Raw genomic sequence first — 18,228 nt, 5'->3', positions numbered from 1 at the left:
GTGAAGCACAGAGCTGCTCACTAACCTGGCAGTTACCTTCTCTTAAGTCAATTCAGGCCTGAAAACTGCCCAAGTTTTCCTGCCCTCCTTATGCACTTGCAAGGCCTTAGAAACACAATGTAAAGCCTCTCCCTCACAGAACAAGCCCCAGGAACTGGCCACCCCAGTACCATCCAACCCCTCCTCTTGGCTGACACTCAAGCCCTGAACACCTCACAGGTACACTGTGCCAAACTGTGCTGGACTTATCCTGCTGCAGGTCTGAGCCCCTGACCTCTTCCTAGCAGCATCTGGGTCTATCTTAGTTAGGGTTTTTATTGCTATGAAGAGACACCATGACCATGGCAACTCTTATAAGGAAGACATTTCATTGAGGGGGCTCACTTACAGTTCTAGAGTTTCAGTCCATTATCATTATGGTGGGGAGCATAGAGGCATGCAAACAGAGACATGGTGCTGGAGCTTAGAGTACTAAATCTTGCAGGCAACAGGAAGTCAACTGAACAGTCACACTGAGGGATGCTTGAGCAAAAGAGACCTCAAAGCCCACACCCACAGTGACACACTTCCTCCAATAAGGCCACATCTCCTAATAGTGCCGCTCCCTTTGGGGGTCATTCAAACCACCACAGGGTCTCTCCACAGGCTTCACTGTTTCTGGGCAGGCCCCTACAGTTTTTCTTTGGTTTACACTGCTGGCACTCCTGTGTACATACTCCAAAGTCCACACCAACAGTGTGGAGCTGCCCACCACTCACCCCACCCCAACCCCTGTTGTTCCTCTGATGCTCTGTGGCTATTGACACGGCAAGCACTGTGCAGTCAAGCAGCTCGGGGCACCACAGCTCTGACTTGCAGAGGTGCAGAAGTGAAGGAAAGAGAAGGAGCAAGGGCCTCTCATGAGACTTTCCATTGAGACCAGCCCGTGCTTGATGAACACAAAACCACGACACAGGGGCTTCTAGGCATTTACATCATAACTTCCCACAAACCAATCACAAGTGTGCAACCTCTCCTAGAAGACATTTAGAAATGTGGTTATAAACATTTAAAAACCACACAACAGAGCACAAGTGATCACAGCAGGTCTAGCCTTAATTGCAAGAGATATTTAATCAATAAATATTTGCTGTTCAGAGCTGCATCTGCATTTAGGATTACGAGGTACTGAACTGAAAATTTATTACGACTCATTAGCACAAAAGTCTTTTAAACACTGAAAGTCAGACTCAATTTAGAATAGGGGCCTCTAGTTCCCCATGACTGATCTCCAAAAATAAAACAAAAGGAAAAAAGAAGAAAGCTGTCAATAAACCATTCTCACTTCCAATCTTAAGCCAGGGTGAAGGTGAGGGCCGCCACCAACAAGTGCTGAACTTGTCCAGAAGGGCTTTTGGACTGGCATGTTCGTGCTGGGGCTCAGGGGCACCGGCTCCCACTCTCCATAACACAAACAGGCTATTTAAAAAAAGCTCCTGCCCCACCTCCTTGTCCTCTTCATTTTCCTGTCCTCCTCCTCCTCTTCTTTCCTCCTCCTCCTCCTTTCTCTTGTTCCCTCTCTTCCTCCTCATCTTCCCCCTTTTCCTCTTCTTCCTCTTCTCCTTGTTCTTCCTCTTCCTCTTTGTCTTCCTCCTCCTTTTCTTATTCAGTAACAGCATTACCAATACTTCTTTGCAGGCACATTTCCTCCGAGCTGTGTGGTCTTCTGTGCAGGAAGCCCAGATAATGAGTTTGCATACAGTGATTCTTTACTGGTGGAAGTTGGAGGGAACTAACACAGCTGTCACGAGCTATTGCATGTCCTCACTTTCTGTCAGACTTGCCAAACCAACCTTGAAATTAAGCTAAAACCAGACAATGCCATCTTGGCCACAGCAAAGTCCTGTGCCATTATGCAACCATGATAGACAAGAGTATGGCCATGGCCAGCAAGCCATGCTCCTCCAGCCAGGTACCAGGTCACTATATGTGCAGGAGGAAGTGGCTAGGCTGAACACTGGCATGCAGACTTACTGAGAGAAGCTTCCATGTCATTGGACGAACTGGCTTTGGGATTCCGGACCAGCTCAGCTTCCGTAATTCCTCTATTGGAAGAAAAAACCAAAAACAAAACAGAGAAAATCAGGATTACATATGGTTCTAAAGCACCTTACTATATCCCATCAGTGTCCCTGGGGGTCAGGGAGCCCCACAAATGGAACCAAAGTAAGCCTAAATTATAAACATTTCAGAGAGTGACTGCCCTCAATACACAAAAGATAATGAGTCACCACTCTATTAAAGCAAAGCAGAGCATTGCCCATTTTTGTGTAAGTCTTAGGTCACGTTTGTCAGAGGCAGCCAGTAACACTGATGCCACCCTGAAACAGGTGAGCCCCTTCCTCCCTGGGGCAGTAGCATCCAGGGCACCAGTTTCCTCCTCTCCCACTATCTTCGTGTCCCCTGAACCCACAATGCTGTCTCCATTTGGCCATCTTAGCTGGCTCTCTTCCTCTCTCCCACTCCGTGCTCACTGCTTCTTAATGCCCCTCTGGGATGTTTCTCAGCATTGTTCCTTAGGAGGTGAGCTTGTCCTTACACAGCAATGACAAAGGTGAGCCACACCATACCAGCTAAGTTAAAAGAGCTTCACAGTGGACAAACACAAGGCCTAGGTGTCTTTACAGAGACCACCAAGGAGCAGAACCAGAAAGGACTGGCTGAAGAGAGAGGGGCCTGCAGCCAAGGCAGCGAGTGCATGGCACAGTGGCAAAGGACAGCGGGCCCTGGTTCTGCCTGTCGCTGATCTCCTGGTGGCTAGCGGGCTCATATAGGTGTGTAGGAACATCTAAGCACTCCAGTTCCAGCAAGACAAAGACAACTGCTTCCTTTGCTTCTGTTAGAAATCTACTATTAGACTCTTCCAACAGCTCAGAGCTCATGATTAATACCAGGAATAAGAGAAGTGATTACAGAGAAGACTTTGGTAATATAATCAACAAAATGCAAAGTCCTGACATCTAATCTTTTTCCAATTACTAAAGTCTAAGTAAAATAAGTAGAGAGTAATTGGGCTACAGCACCAGCAATAACCTGCATTCACAGAGACCTCAGAAAACATCAAATCTCCCCCAGCTCCCCAGGGATGCCATGGAGAATAGGGGCCTAATATCTAAATTCTGATAACAGTGTTTGCGAACCAGGCTCACAGCACCTCTCCCTCCTTGCAGCACTGGTTTCTGGATGTGGTGTATGAAGAAAGCACTGAGAAAACACACTGGTTAACGTTCTCTGACCCCATCTCCACATTAAAAAAAAAAAAAGTTCAAAGTCAAGAATCGTGAATATACAGCATGAGATAAAGTTCTCGTTTTGTCAAAGCTCGGTGTTTAAAAAGAGCTTTGCATACATTGTCTCACTGGTTCCTCAAAGCAGCTTGGATTAATCAGGGCTGTGAGCCCTGTCCACGGATGAGAACTGGTTTCAGAGAGGTTAAGTAACTTGGCTTTTAATACCAGGCTCTTTTCACTGTATTAACTCCTATTCTTAAAGACTTTGTAACACAGTCAAATACCACTTATAAATACAGAGATCCCAAAGAAAGTCTTAACAGGTCCAAACACAGTGGTATATCTAAGAATAGCACATATTACAAGATTCACTCCAAGGGTGCAGGGGTGGGTGTGAAGAATCTACTGATGGTAAAAGCCACACTCAGCAATGACAGATACCCCAAACATACTTTCCCTCTCTAGCAGAATGTCACCTGCTCAGAGTACCCACAATTCCCTGAGAGCAACACTGAAATGCTGAGGTATGATAAGCAGCCAGCCAAGCAGACCCCACTCATTTCCAGAGGGGTCTGTGAAGTGCTGATGGAGAGCTAAGCCCCCTCCCCATGGTCAATGTGCAATGGCACTGGGGTTCCATCTTAGACCCTGGGAGAACAGCACAATTGCCCAGGACTCAAAGAAAGTCCTCACTCTTATGGACTCCTTGGAAGCAACCCTCCTTCTCCCTCTGACAGTGTCCTAGTTAGACATGAGACTAAGGATCGTTACAGCCATCAACCTGAGCAGCCTGCAGCCAACCAGAGAAGAATAAGCAAGAACCAGGCAGGGGATGCAGTTCTTCTACACCAAGCAGGATGGACAGTGCACAAACTTGCCAGAACCAACAGCTTTTCCCTGTAGAACAGGGAAGTAAAAACTGTGAAGGGTGTGAACCTAAAAACTGTGCAGGCCATGTGAGGAAACTAACCAGCAGGCTTCCCTTAAAGATGAACACAGAGAGAGGCAGGTACCAAGCTAGGCAAGGTTGAAGGTATAGTTCTTTGGGGCTAGGCAGGCAGCCAGAGGTAAAGAGATCACAGCCAAGAGCAACAGCAAATATGGCCTCCATGCCTAGCCCTGGGAAGGGCACACCTTCTAGCAAAAGCAAACATCAACCCATAACTAAACCAACCACTCAACAGGAAGAGCCAGAACAGCTAGGAAACCAAGCAGGGAATGCTACATCCGGAGGTCGGCTGGTTCCTTAGAGAACATGACAGCAGACAAACGCCAAGTTGGGAAGAGTAGAGTTCTAAGTCCACAAACAGCTCATGCAAGCCTGGCCCTGTGTGGACATAAGAAGACTGAGGAAATTCAGCCTATAGGGCACCAAGAAAGAAAAGCAAGGACCAGAGACAGATGCTAAATAAGAGCAGGACAAGTCAAGCCAGGCTGGGTAGGTAAGTGGGTTTCAGACTGGAAATTGTGTCAACTGTCACCAAAAAAAAAAAAAAAAAAAAATCTTAATACAAAGAGAATTAAAATTGCAATGGGTTCTACTGGATGTATCCTCAAATTCTGCAAGCTCGTCTAGAAGACTAGAAGAGAGATAGATGATCATCTAAGAGAGCCAATATAATTCTCAGAAAGAATAATGAGGGGCTGAGGAGACGGCTGTCTATACAGTGATTGCCACACAAGCCTCAGGGCCTGAATTCCAATCCAAGCATCCATGTACCTATACAGCAGGGCATGTTGGAATCCCAGCATGCTGAGCAGGAGTAGTAGCCAGGAGGATCCCCTGAGCCTGAGCCTTGCTGGCCAGCTAGTATAGACAAATCTATGAACTCCAGATTCAGTGAGGGATCTGGTCTCAAAAAGCAAGTGGAGAAAATTTGAGGAAGAAACACAGTATTGACCTCTGGCCTCTATGCACATGTGCACAGACATGCAAGACATGCATATCACACACTAAATAAATAAATCAAGAATGTGGGGCTGGGGTATGGTGATATTTACTCCACCCATGACCTTGGGCTATATGGCCCAAAGGAGATGGTGCTTCTTGCCTTGAAAGTTGTACATGATCTCTTAAAAGGAAAGGAAAAGGGGTCACCAGGCCCCTTCTCCCTGCTTCCTGCTTCCTGGTGTGATCAAACCCCAAGGTGGATTGCTCCAGGTCAGAACAGAGGATGACTTCAGCTGTCTTCTTGGTTCTGTGAGTGTATTCGCAAGTGTATTTCCTCAATTTATATCCTAATAAATTCCCTAATACTCCTTAAGCAGACTCCCATGGATTTCTGCTTTACTGGAGAGATGACTCAGCAGTTAATGTTGCTCTTCCAGAGAACTAGAGTTCAACTCCTAGCGTTCATATCAAGTGGCTCAGGACCATCTGGAACTCCAGCTCCAGAGAATCTGGTGCCTCTGGTCACTGTGGGCACCAGCACTCACATACACATACCCACATGGAGACAGATGCCTACACACAATTGAAAATAATAAGTCTTTAAAAATATCTTTTTAAAAAAATAAAAATGGTGAAGAGGTTTGCAATAACAGGAACATCTATGACAGAGTTACAGACATGAAGATAGGAGCCTTCTGTGAGAGACAAGGGGAAAGAGACCCATGAGGCAGGAATAATGGTTCAAAGTCAAACCTGTGAGCACATGAACACTGAGATGTGCTAAAACAACATTCACACAACACCGTGCCTAGTTCTAGAAGAGCTTCTGTGTCTTAACGCAAAACTAAGGTCTGACTGACAATCAATTCTAAATGAGGGTAGCCTGGCTCTTTCTGTGTGGAAAGGAAAGACTAAGGCATGAGAGAAAAACAGAGTCTTCTGCTGTATTTTATGGGGAAAGGCCTTCCAAAGCAAAACATGAGTCTCAGAAACTACAAATAAAAGGAGTACTAAATTAAGTACACAAGTTGGGATGTAACTCTACAGTGTAAGGAAGTGGATTATTGAAACAGCAAATGGCAGGCCTGACAGGTCATACAGCGTATAAAAAGGTTCACATCACTCATACATAAAGAACACGTACAGAAGTTAAAAGACAAACCGACCACAGAAAAAAATGAAGATTCCCAGAACAAAAGCCATGATGTGTCCAAAATAAGAAATTCTCCAAAATAAAGTTGGATTAAATTGTAAATGAACCATGACCCCCAATATTGAGAAGACTGGGCTCCCAGCTTCTCTCTGACACTTTGCTGTGAGTATAAACTGGGGTAATTTTTACTTGATCAGATTTTTTAAAACCTTTGAACAGCCACTTTATCTGAGGAAGCCGACAGTGTTATTTCCAAGACCATGGAAGTGCTATGCCCAAGGACTTCATAGCAGACAGCGCTGTGAGCAAATCACCAGGAGCAAGCAATGTGTCCATAGGTAGAGACATGATTCCGCACCAAGGCATACAAACTGCCATGGGGAAAACCAGATCCCTGTTTGTGTGGACACCTTAAGCAGATGTGAAGGAGTTAGCAGAGCAGAGCACAGTTGGGAGGGCTGGGGAACCAGTCAGCCCAGTAGAAGGCTCCCTTTATAGGGAGGCCTATTGCTCTCTGCAGGGTTGCAAACTTCCTGCAGCTCAGGTACCTTCATCCCCAGCTTTTCATAATTAACACACATGCACCACACAAAGCAGTGTGTTCTGTTATGTTCTCAGGTAAGTACTTCATGGTCTTTGACCATATTACTACCCCTACACTGCCCTCTTCTGATCTCTTCCCCTCCCTGCTGGTCTCCCCCCTCTTCCCCAAAACTGCCCTTTCTACATCCATGCTGAACAAACTCCACTGTGGGTCCATCCTAAGTTTCCTCCATCATTTATCTGTCAATGAGCATCAAGGCTACTGTAAACAGGGCTGCAACAGACAGGGACTTGCAGGTACCTGGGATAAGCTGACTTAGATGCCTTCAGGTTCACAGCCGGGTATGGATGGGCAACATGCCAGTTCCACTTTTAATTTTTGGAGGAACTTCCACTGATCCACAGGAACTGCATTAATTTACACTCGTACCAACAGTGTGTGAGGTGAACTGCAGCAATCCAGGCCCAGTCAAGTACTGTCAGATCTACAACACCTAACAGTGTCCATCACCACGTACTTCCCTCCTCTGTGGAGACAACCTGGCCAAGTGCCTGCAGGGCAGTGTCCTGAGCACCTGCTTCCTCTCCAGGAAGCAGTTTTGCCTAAGAAGGTTCTCTAAGGTGTTGTGCTATACTGCACATCCCCCAACAACAGACCAAAGTCCCAGTGTCTGCATCTCCAGGTCAGGATTCGGTGTGGACGGTCTTTTGCATTTCAGCCATTACAGGAGTGTTAAGTGGCATCTGCTGTGACTTAATCAGTTCTGTGATGACTGATCACCCTGAGTGCTGTGCAGACTCTCCTGCTAGGGCCACTTCTGAACCTTTTGTGAAGTGCTGACATCTACCCATCTCTTACTGGGTGCTTTAATGTTTTATTGTTGACTTGGGAGTCTGTTTCTTCTAATCCCTGGCTTTTCATCTGCCTGTGAGTCACATGTTCCTGTCTCATTGCATGCTGGTTACCTTGTTGAATGCTTAATGTGCTGGTATCAATCAATGCCTTGGTAATAATAGCACCAGGTCTCTTTCAGTCGACATGCTCTCATCTTCCAGAGAGCTGGAGGCACATGCTCCTATAGCAGACTGTGCTTGCTCTCTCCAGCACTCAGTTACTATGGCTCTGGGCTCTGCTTAGGACAGCGGTGACTTTCTCCAGCTCAGGGAATCTCACCCCACTCCTGAAATGAGCCATGCTGGACCAGGGACTTTGGGGTGTCCTCTCCAGGTATCTGAGGCTCTTTTCCTCACACTGGCTTTCTCCTCTCCAGCACTGGACTCCTGCAGTCTGCCTCAGCCTCCCGAACTCCCATTCCCAGTTTCTCAATACAACAAGATGCAGCAGATTAAGTTTCTCTACTTACATGGTAGCTTGAAAACTGTTTGCACCCAGAGCAGCTAGAGTCACCTGTTCACTGCCTTTGTCTTGGGCCCCAGCTCAGCAAAACCTGATGCCCATCCAAGCATGTCTGTCAACATACCAGCCCAGTGTTCTGTCTACAACACCGAAGCCAGTTCTTGGGCACCTCCTACCCTAGGGTTAAACAAAAGCCAGTTTGCTGAGATTTTCAGATGAGATCAGCATGTTCAGGGTGTTATGGCCATAGACTGCTAAATTCTCAAAGAATTTTTGTCATTGAGGTTAGTAGCACCCCAGAATGAACTGGTAGCAGGTTTCTGGGCAGCCCCTCTGGCAGATGTCCCTCAGGTAAGCACAGGTAGAACTGGTACGTGGTGGGGAGAAGTGGACACAGTGCCTCTAGGGCAAGGCAGCTATGGCCTGGGAAAGGTTTGGCCCAGCAGAGTGATGCAAAGGTATGAAGAAGAAGTAGGGAGCAAGAGACAAGCCTGGAAATCCACAAGCCGGTCCACTACAGTGCTGAAATGTCTCACATCATGGAAAAGTACATGGCATGGCTCCTTAGGTTCCTGGAACAGTTTTAAAACTCCACTATGGGGACTCAGATTAATCACAATTACAATAAACGCAATGACAAAAGTACTGGAATCTAGTTGCCCAGAAATCTGGGTGTTCATCCTGGGGTACCACAAGCCTCAATGCTTGGGTGGCTGTGTACCTAATAAGGTCACCCACAGAACCAAGCACGAAGAAAGACACCTACCACTACCACACTTAGTAACTGCCTTAGGGTTATTATTCCTACGATGAAATACCATGGCCAAAAGCAAGTTGGAGGAAAGGGTTTATCTGACTTATGCTTCCACATCACTGTTCATCACTGAAGGAAGTCAGGACAGGAACTGAAACAGGGCAGGAACCTGGAGGCAGGAGTGATGCAGAGGCCATGGAGGGGTGCTGCTTCCTGGCTTGCTCAGCCTGCTTTCTTAAAGAACCAAGGACCAGCAGCCCATGAGTGATGCCACCTACAATGGACTGGCCCCTCCCACATCAATCACTAAGAAAATGCCGTCCAGGGTTACCTGCAGCCAGATCTTACAGAAGCATTTTCTCAACTGGGGTTCCTCTCCAATTACTCTAGCCTGTGTCAAGCTGACACAGAACTAGCCAGCACAATAACGCACTGTATACCTGGCAGAAGTAGTGGAAGGAAGGAAGGCTTTCTTCTGGCTCACAGTTTGAGGGCACAGTCTATCACGGCAGGGAACTCATGATGGCGGGAGAATGCCATGGCTGGTTACATTGATTCAGGAAGCAGAAAGAGATGAGTGCTGGGGCTCAACTCACTTTCTCCTTTTTATTCAGTCTGGGACACCTGCCCATGGACTGATGCCACCCATTTAGGGTTGGTCTTCCCACCTCAATTAACTGTCTAGACACCCCTTCTCGAGCACACCCACAGGTGTGTCCCCTAGGTGATTCTAGATCCTGTCAAATTGACAGTATTGACCATCAAATATACTATTTTGACATGTTGTATCTCTTCGCTCTTCTTGGAAAAGCCTGGTTCATCTTTGAACTGCCACCTTCAGCGAAGTCACCCAAGCCCTTCCCTGTCACTTTGGAGATCAGCCCAGCCTGGTTTGTTGTTATATCTGTAGCACTTCAGACTCTGTGCCCCTGGCTGGCAAAGCTCCTATAACACTAGGCACATACGTGTTGGAGACACCTAACCCACACCCTGTGCTAGCTGCCAACAAAGAGGTTCCTCTTCTGCAGGAGGGCAGACACCAGCAGGGACAGTACTTCCTGCCACAAACCATGGTGACTCAAGTGCAAATCTCTAGAAGCATGCCAGCCTGTTCTGCTTACTGGCACCCAGAAAGTTTTTTCTGTCCTATGCTATTGTTCTAATGGATGTTTTTCTGCTTTGAACAGTTCCATGAAGTTTGCTTTTAATGTGCAAAGAGAGAACGCACCTTAACAGTAGGGAACAATCCTACTGAAACAAAGCGCTTTGGGGCCACATAGGGAAACAGTTCCTGTGTCACCTCTGCTGGGTGCCCTGCCTCTCCTCAGCCTGCCATCAAGGATGCTAAGGCTATCTCTTCCAAGCCCTGGAAACATGTCCCTCTACTGTCATTGCTCAGCGTCTCCTCTCTGTCCACTCTTCTTCCATATCAGTGGAGAAGGCACCTAGAGGAGTCCAGGCAAGAACGTCACAGCAGTGCCTGCTCTGACTGCTGAACACCAACCTGTGACACTGGACACAGCGTGGAGCTGCTACCCAAGCAACACATAGGTCACAGCTGTTGGGCCAGGAAGCAGGTGTCACATGACCTGCAATCTGCTGCCCCGACCTGTAGGACCTGTAGTCCCATCCTCACAGCAGCCAACCTGAACACGGAGTACAACTAAATGTCAGGAGGGTTGGAGAAGAGCTGGCCAGGAGATCCAAGATGGAGTGTGTGCCCAGTATGCATAAAGCCTGAGATGTGACCCCCAGTACTGAGAAGAAAAAAATAAAGCAAACACCACAGATGTTAATAATGGGCAGACATACAGCCCAATCGAAAATGAAAAGAATATGAAGAGGCGTTTAATCATGGAAATACACAGACGGCCAAAAAAGCACATGAAGAGACACTCAAAATCACACTGACAGGAGAAGCCACTTCACAGAAAATAGCTAAAATTTCAAAATTCAGGGAATTCAGAACCCTCACACACTGCTGGTGAGTGTGAAAAATGGCACAATAGAAAACAGTCTGCCAGTCCTCAACACATCAGACACCCCTCAATACCTATCCAGGAGCACTGGAAACAAGTGCATTTGTACGCTCTCAGCGCTGCTGTTCACTGGACACAAAGCAGAAACACCAAATGTCCATCACAGGATGAACGGACACACAGACTGCAGTCTGTATACCACCCAGGGCAGCCTTCCACTGTGGCAACCACTAAGACAGCCAGCTCCTAAGAGAAAAGGGTCACGTGGCTCACAGCTAATGATTTCAGGCCACGGTTTGTTGTTGGCCCTGATGCTTTGGACCCTGTGACAAGGCAGCAGGTCATGGCAGAGCTGTTCACCTCACCATCGGGATGAGAGAGGGGAAAGGAAAGGGCTGGAATCCTCACATTGTCCTGGAGGGCATAACCTCCACTGACCATGAGAGCCACAGGCACCATCTATTAAAGGATCAGTGGGCCCTCCCCCTAAAGTGCCACAGGCTGAGTAATCCAAACATTTAACACAGGGACCTTTGGAAAACACATCGTACAATGGAATATTACTCAACCAAAATAAATAATTTAACAAAGGTTGCATGTTGCAACGTGGATAGACCTTGGAAACACTGTGCTAGGTGAAAAAAGCCAGGCTGCAAAGGCCATCATCTACTTATGATTCCATTCATAAAAATGCTCACAAGAGGCAAATTCAAACCAGAGGTAGAGCAGCAGCTGCCTAGCTGAGGGAAGAAGAGGTAGAACAATGGGAAATGACACTCAGGAGCACACAGTCCCTTGGAGAAGTGAAAAAATGTTCCAGGATTAACTACAGTGACTGCACAGCTCTGCACACACACTAAAGACCACTGAACTGCACACTTTCAATGGAAGATTCTCTGGTATGTGATCTACCCCTTAAATCACACCACCTTCTCAGGAAAATGGAGCTGGGAGATGGAAGCTTTGCAATAGAGGGTACAAGGTCAGGCTTTGGCAAGCAGCTTTTGTTCCAAATGGAGCCATCTGGATCTGGCTGGGGCTAGCCATAAGAGGAACAAATAGTATACAGTACTAAGCAGAGCTCGGGGACCACTCCACCCTTCACCAAGTAAAAGGCAGATGGAAGTGACACTGAGTGGATCTCTGTGGAAGAGATCCTCTAACCCACATGCCAGTTCATCTAAAAATGTTCCCACTCCTGGACAAGTAGCTTTGTTCCTGGGACTCTGGAATCATCCACAGTTCAAACAAGCATTTACCGCTCAGCACTGCTTACACATTTAGAAAAGAGATATTTCTTTCTCAGTTCTCCTCCCTCTCTCCTCCCCCACCTCCCTTCCCCTCCTTCTGTCCCCTACACACATGCAAATACTATAATGTAGAATCAGACCTCTTTCTATTTGATACTATATGGCTTCCAGGCCTCCCATTTGGCCTGACCTAGAGACCTACATAGGTGAAACTTCTATTTTGAAGGGGTGTTCTTTATCTTAAAGGTCCTAAATGAAAGCTGCTACTCAAGGAATATCTGAAAACACATCCAAGATGGTTAAGGAGAAACTCTGAGAGCCTTCTACAAACCACAGCAGGGAAAAGCAAAGTGCAACTAATGGGTGCCTTGTGAACCAGCTTCCTCTTCCCAGCCTGCAAGAGCCCTAATCACCTGTTAGTCACTTCACAAGGTCTAATTACACTGGCTTTCCCTTCGATACATTGATCTCACAGCCAATGCTGCATGGCATTTAATTAAAGGAAAGGCTACTGCTATTCCATGCTAAAAACCAAAATCCTTACAAACAAATCAGAAGCTTTGACTCCCATTTGTGCTTTCCAGTAAGAGCCATTGAAGACAGAGCCTGAGCCCCCTAGAATTTCAGCCTACAATAGCCTGTATTTATATTTATGTGTGTAGGGGAGACAGGGAGGGGAGAGGAGCGTAAGAACTGAGAGCACTACACTTAGCCTCGCCCCACTGAGGTGACCACCTGCTGACAACAGCACCTGGTGGCTGGTCACTCCCTGTACTGATGGCACCACACACAAGGCAGGGTGCAGGCTCCTCAACACTACTTACGTCCCGTCGGTGCAGAGGGTCAGGACCCCAGCCCATTCACACCTCTTCACTCCAACCCCCATGCATTTGTGCACCCTAACACCACCATCGGCAGACACCCCTCAGACCAAAGCCCTAGACAACTGTGGGAGGACTGAGGTGTGCCCAAGCACTATAGAGGGACTCCCCTGGCTGCTTTCCTTCTGCAGCCCGGAAGTCCAGGAAGCACATCCCAAGATGTCACATGTGACTGAAGGGTCCACCAGCCGGAGGCTGGATACACTTGAAGACCAGAGACAGCCTTGTCTGTGATAAGCCCAATTAACTTCAGATAAGTACTCAATATCATTACAAAGGCAGAGCAACATATTCCTCCAGTCTCTACAGCCGACGGCACCTGTGATGCTCTGAGAGATTGCTCAGGTGGCAAGGAGACAGCTGGGGCAGCCAGGAACTGGCCAGAGCCCTGATCCACCAGTCCATACATCACTGGACAGACTGGGGCTCAGGCCAGCACCAGCATACTTTTATCTAGAACACTGTCTGTCCCAGGATACCGCCCAGAAGTCCACTGCTGAGCCCAGAAAGTGACCCTGTGGACCCCACAAAGTTCCTTGTGGAAGCAGTGCTGAAGTGAGCACCCCTCCTCTCAGGGGCTGTAAGCCTCCTGTGCCCCCATGCTAAAGTGAACATTCCTTTCTCTCTGAGCCCTGGGCCTTCTGCTTACTTCCATTTGTACAAATATTGGGTGACCTGCTTCCAAGCCTATGTGTACCCTGGTCACAAGTTCCATGAGGATGTGGGCTGATGAGACAAAGTAAGGAATAGAGGCTTGTCTTAGTCAGGGTTTCTATTGCTGTAGAGACACCATAACCACAGCAACTCTTATAAAGGAGAACATTTGATTGGGCTGGCTTACAGGATCAGAAGTTTAGTCCATTGTCGTCATGGCAGGAAGCATGGAGGCATGCAGGTAGACATGGTGCTGGAGAAGGAGTCTACATTCAGATCGGCAGGCAGCAGGAACACAGAAAGTGACATTGGGCCTAGCTTGCGCATCTGACGGCTCAAAGTCCAGTGACACACTTCCTCTAACAGGGCACATCTCCTAATAGTGCCACCCCCTCTGAGCCGAGGGGGGCCACTTTCATTCAAACCACCACGGGGCTCAGGTTTGCCAAGGAGCCCCGCTCCAGGAAGGTTACCATTCACACCTGCAGGCAGGTAACCATGCGACAAAGCCAACCAGGCGAGGCATGGTGCGGAATCGTGTCAGGACAAGAGGGAAGTAGAAATCGAAGCACCTGGGCCTGTGCTCAGCCTGTGTGCAGGCATCGGGGGTACTCCGGCTGATACAGGGTAAGAAGGCTTCCCTGTGACACCGGGACCACAGACTACAGGACAGAAGGGAACAAATGCTAACTCCTGCTCTTGTGTCCCTCTTGTCACTGTGTCCTCGGAGCCTTCTATTATCTAAACCCAACTCTAATGGCTAATATTCACAAGTGTCTGCAGAGAACAAGGACAGTCCAGACCAGCAGGCTCCTGCTGCACAGAACAAAAGCATGGACAGGACTCCAGTTCTGAAGGGCTCGGCAGGAAGCGGAGCTCTCTTCTGGAAGCCAAAGGTGACTGAGAGTTGCAGAGGAAGGTCGTGTTTCGGTGTGACTCTCCTCCTTCGAGGACAGGGAATGAATCAACAGGGAAAAAGAACTGAGGAGACTGCCTAGAAGCCACTCCAGGTTAACACAGAGATGAACTCTGAACAAAGGCAGGCCCGTGGAGAGCAGAAAAGAACACTGGCCAACAGAGGTACTGTAAAGGAACGGGGTCAGGTTGGCCATCACTATAGTAAGCATGGGGAGAGCTGACAAAGGCCATCAGGCTTTTCCTAGAGACTAGTGACACCTACAATTTAAACAGTAGATCAAGAAGGCTGCTAGTGCTAGGTGTGGTAACAAGTGCCTTTCATCCCAGCATCTGGGAGGCTGAGGCAGGAGGATTTTTAACCTAGGCTACGACATAGCAAGAATCTATCTCAGAAAAAAAAGAAAAAGAAAAAGAAGCCAAGGCAGCTGGCCTAAACAAAAGGAGTGGGGAGGGGGGGAATGGAGAGAAGGAAGGCCTGTGGCCGCTATTAACACACTTGAACATGCAATGTCCCATAGGCTCACATACTGGGGGATGGAGAGAAGGAAGGCCTGTGGCCGCTATTAACACACTTGGACATGCAATGTCCCATAGGCTCACATACTGGAGGATGGAGAGAAGGAAGGCCTGTGGCTGCTATTAACACACTTGGACATGCACTGTCCCATAGGCTCACATACTGGAGGATGGAGAGAAGGAAGGCCTGTGGCTGCTATTAACACACTTGGACATGCACTGTCCCATAGGCTCACATACTGGTAGTGTGGTAGCCAGCTGGTGGATTTGGGGAAGTGATGGATGTGGCCCTAATTAGTGGATCACTCTAGTGCCATCACAGGTGCCATTGCTGAGTGGAAGAAGTGGGTCACTAGGGGTGCAGGCTGGAGAACGAAGATGCATGCCTTGCTCTGGCTGCCTGTCCACTCTGTTCCCAGTAGCCATAAGCTCAGCACCTTTACCACAGGCTTCACCCCCATGTTGTTCCCAGACTCAAGGCAACAGAGCATGCCAACCATGAACTCAAAGAAATATCTCCCTGAAGTTGTTTTTTAGAGTACCTGTCCCTGTGGCAGAAAGTCTAACATGCCAACCACTGCCATGGCATGGTGCCAACAGCAAGCATCAATTCCCAGTGACGACACGGCACCATGCAGGACAGCTCTCATTCCTACCTTACAGATGAGGAAAAGACTCTAAGCAGACTCTCCACCCAAGTGCATGACCTCTACAGTGTGCTGGACTTGTATCAGAGAGACACTGGTCCTCTCCAGAAGAGAGGTACTGAGGGGCAAAGCTCAAGAGGGGGAAACTATTGACCCAAAATCAAGAGAGGGTTTTAAAGAAAAGTCAAGAAACTTGCTTTAGTAAATGTGGTGTGAGGATAGAAGAGAATGGAACTATCACAGGGACATTCTGAGGGTAGGGGACACCCAGGTGACATGTCAGAGATATCTAGAGGAAAGCTTTTCAAGAGTGCTAAATAAAAGGAAAGGACCCCAGAGAACAGACGAAAAGACTGAGAAACGCTACCCAAAGAGAAGACAATGAGTGGGCGTCCAGTTCTGGCTATGAGGCCTGTCTCCAGTGAGAACTTATGGATGTCTATTGGAACCCATGGCCCTGTTAAGGGGCAGTTTCTTTATCTCTGAATCAGGAGATTTGAGTTAACTGACTCCTTGGCTCCCACTTAGCTCTCAAGAACATCTAGGCAAATGCAAGGTCTTTGATAACCTTCAAAAAAAAAAAACCTGCTAAGCCTCAAGAAAATGAGTAGTGAGGGCTCAGCATCACCTCAAAAGGACCAAGGCAAAGACAAGCAGAAGCAGCTGCCCTGGACCCTGGGCCAGAGGAAGCAATGCTGCCTTTCCTAGAGGGCCTTGCAAAGAAATGGAGCCTCTAAGGAGCCTCAACACCCTTGACTCTCTACCTCCCTCCTCTCCTTGGGCAGGACAAGCCAGCAAGAAACGCCAGGCCACACAGCACCCACAGCATCTCTGCAAACTGCAAAGCACATGGTGTACAGGAAGCACACCTGACCCCTGCCTGTGTCCCTGGCTTGGGGGGAGAGTGGTGCAGCATCCCTGAAGCCCTACACTGTGAGACAAGACCAGCCCAACAGAGCAAGGCTCTCCTGAACTTCCAACACTGACTATGCAAAATGAGGGGCTCCAGGAAGTCCCTGTCAGCTTGCTAGCACCATCTCTTTTGAGTACCCATTTCTCTAACTTGACATCCAGGCAGGAAAAGCATGCACATAGGAAGGGCCTGAAACCAGTAGCTGTTCTGTGCTGAGCAGTGGCCTCCTCCCACCTGGCTCCCCTCCTTCCCCTGCCAATAGCAACAAACTCAGAGGCATCTGAACCTACATTTCTGTCTCTTCCCCAGCAGGTATCATGTCTCTGAGCTGAGCTGTGGACTTCTGATCACTATTCTAATCCACCCACATCCAGGGCCATTGAGGAAAGAAAGCTCATCAGACTCATTTTGCCTCATGGGCAATGCAGCCAGGTTAGGATGGTCCTCCAAACAGAACTGCCTGTCCTGGCTCTACATTCAGCCTAAGCTGCACAGCCTTCACACTGGATAGAGTCTCTACAAACAGCTGAAGCAACAGAAGAGGCTCTGGGACCAGCATGGGGACACGGGAGAAGCCCATAGGAGATACCCACCCCAGGTCAGAACAATGAGGTGACATCAGATGCCACCATCACCAGTCACCTACCCAGGGCTTACCATCTAATACCACCCCTCCCATGCAACAGACAGAAACCATGGCCCATGACAAGTGCCAACAGGCACACACTTTAAACTCTTTTATTGCTACATAACTTGCACAACACCAAACTTTAAAGTGTACAATTCAGCACCATGTGTGTACAGGTCTGAAGCAGAGAGCTACAGCTGTTATGAGTCTAAGAGTACAGCGGTCACGGAGGAGCATAGGTAAGTAAGCTGGGTCTCATGACCAATGCTTTTGCATTCTTCTCTGCTACTGCCCACTGCCCAGCATCCCTTGACAACCCTTCCAGGCTGGGAAAATGGCAAGGTGGACAAGTGACCTGGCTTACCTGTTCTCTAATAAAGATGTCAACACCAGGCTGGTGAAGGCCAAGAGTATATGGGAGGTGTCCCAGAAGGTAATGAGATCTAAGGCCACAGACCCTGACATGAAAGAGGCAGGCCCACTCTCTCTACTGCTCAGTCTAGAATTTCAGAGAAATGCTGACCCACAGAAACATGCCCAGAGAAGCCTGTTGGCAGATGTCAGAGGCAGGTTACCACCAACACCAGGTGGTACAGTAACTGCCAGCACCATCTGCCATCTGGAGGCCTGCCCCACCACCCAATGGAAACAGGCATCAGCTTAAGCAGTCAGGCCATAGGGCAGAGTCCATAATGGAAGAGAGAGTTTCCCACTTCATATCCACTCCAGCACACCTGAGAGGTTAAGATAAGCAATGTGAACAGCTGCTGAGAAGGCAACTCTGAGACCTGATAGCACCCTAAAAAGATTCAAACAGAATGAGGTGCAAGGAGGGTCCACACAAGGTCCCTTCCAACAGCGCAGCATTACAGGAA

The 18,228-nt window shown here is 48.1% G+C and overlaps 1 protein-coding gene across 1 annotated transcript in view; it reads right to left on the bottom strand.

Moving 5' to 3' along the window:
• The window catches only part of Tbc1d22a (TBC1 domain family member 22A), a 272,127-nt gene that overhangs the window by 182,127 nt on the left and 71,772 nt on the right, over nucleotides 1-18,228 (bottom strand). Inside the window, exon 5 of the mRNA XM_036207609.1 lies at nucleotides 2,014-2,084. Within this exon, the coding sequence (XP_036063502.1) occupies nucleotides 2,014-2,084 (71 nt within the window). The remainder of the gene's footprint in view (nucleotides 1-2,013; nucleotides 2,085-18,228) is intronic.

Source organism: Onychomys torridus, chromosome 16 (genome assembly GCF_903995425.1).
Source record: "Onychomys torridus chromosome 16, mOncTor1.1, whole genome shotgun sequence".
In the NCBI taxonomy this organism is placed as follows: Eukaryota; Metazoa; Chordata; class Mammalia; order Rodentia; family Cricetidae; genus Onychomys; species Onychomys torridus.
Note: the sequence above shows the minus strand (reverse complement) of the source record. Positions and strands in the feature narration are given on the sequence as shown.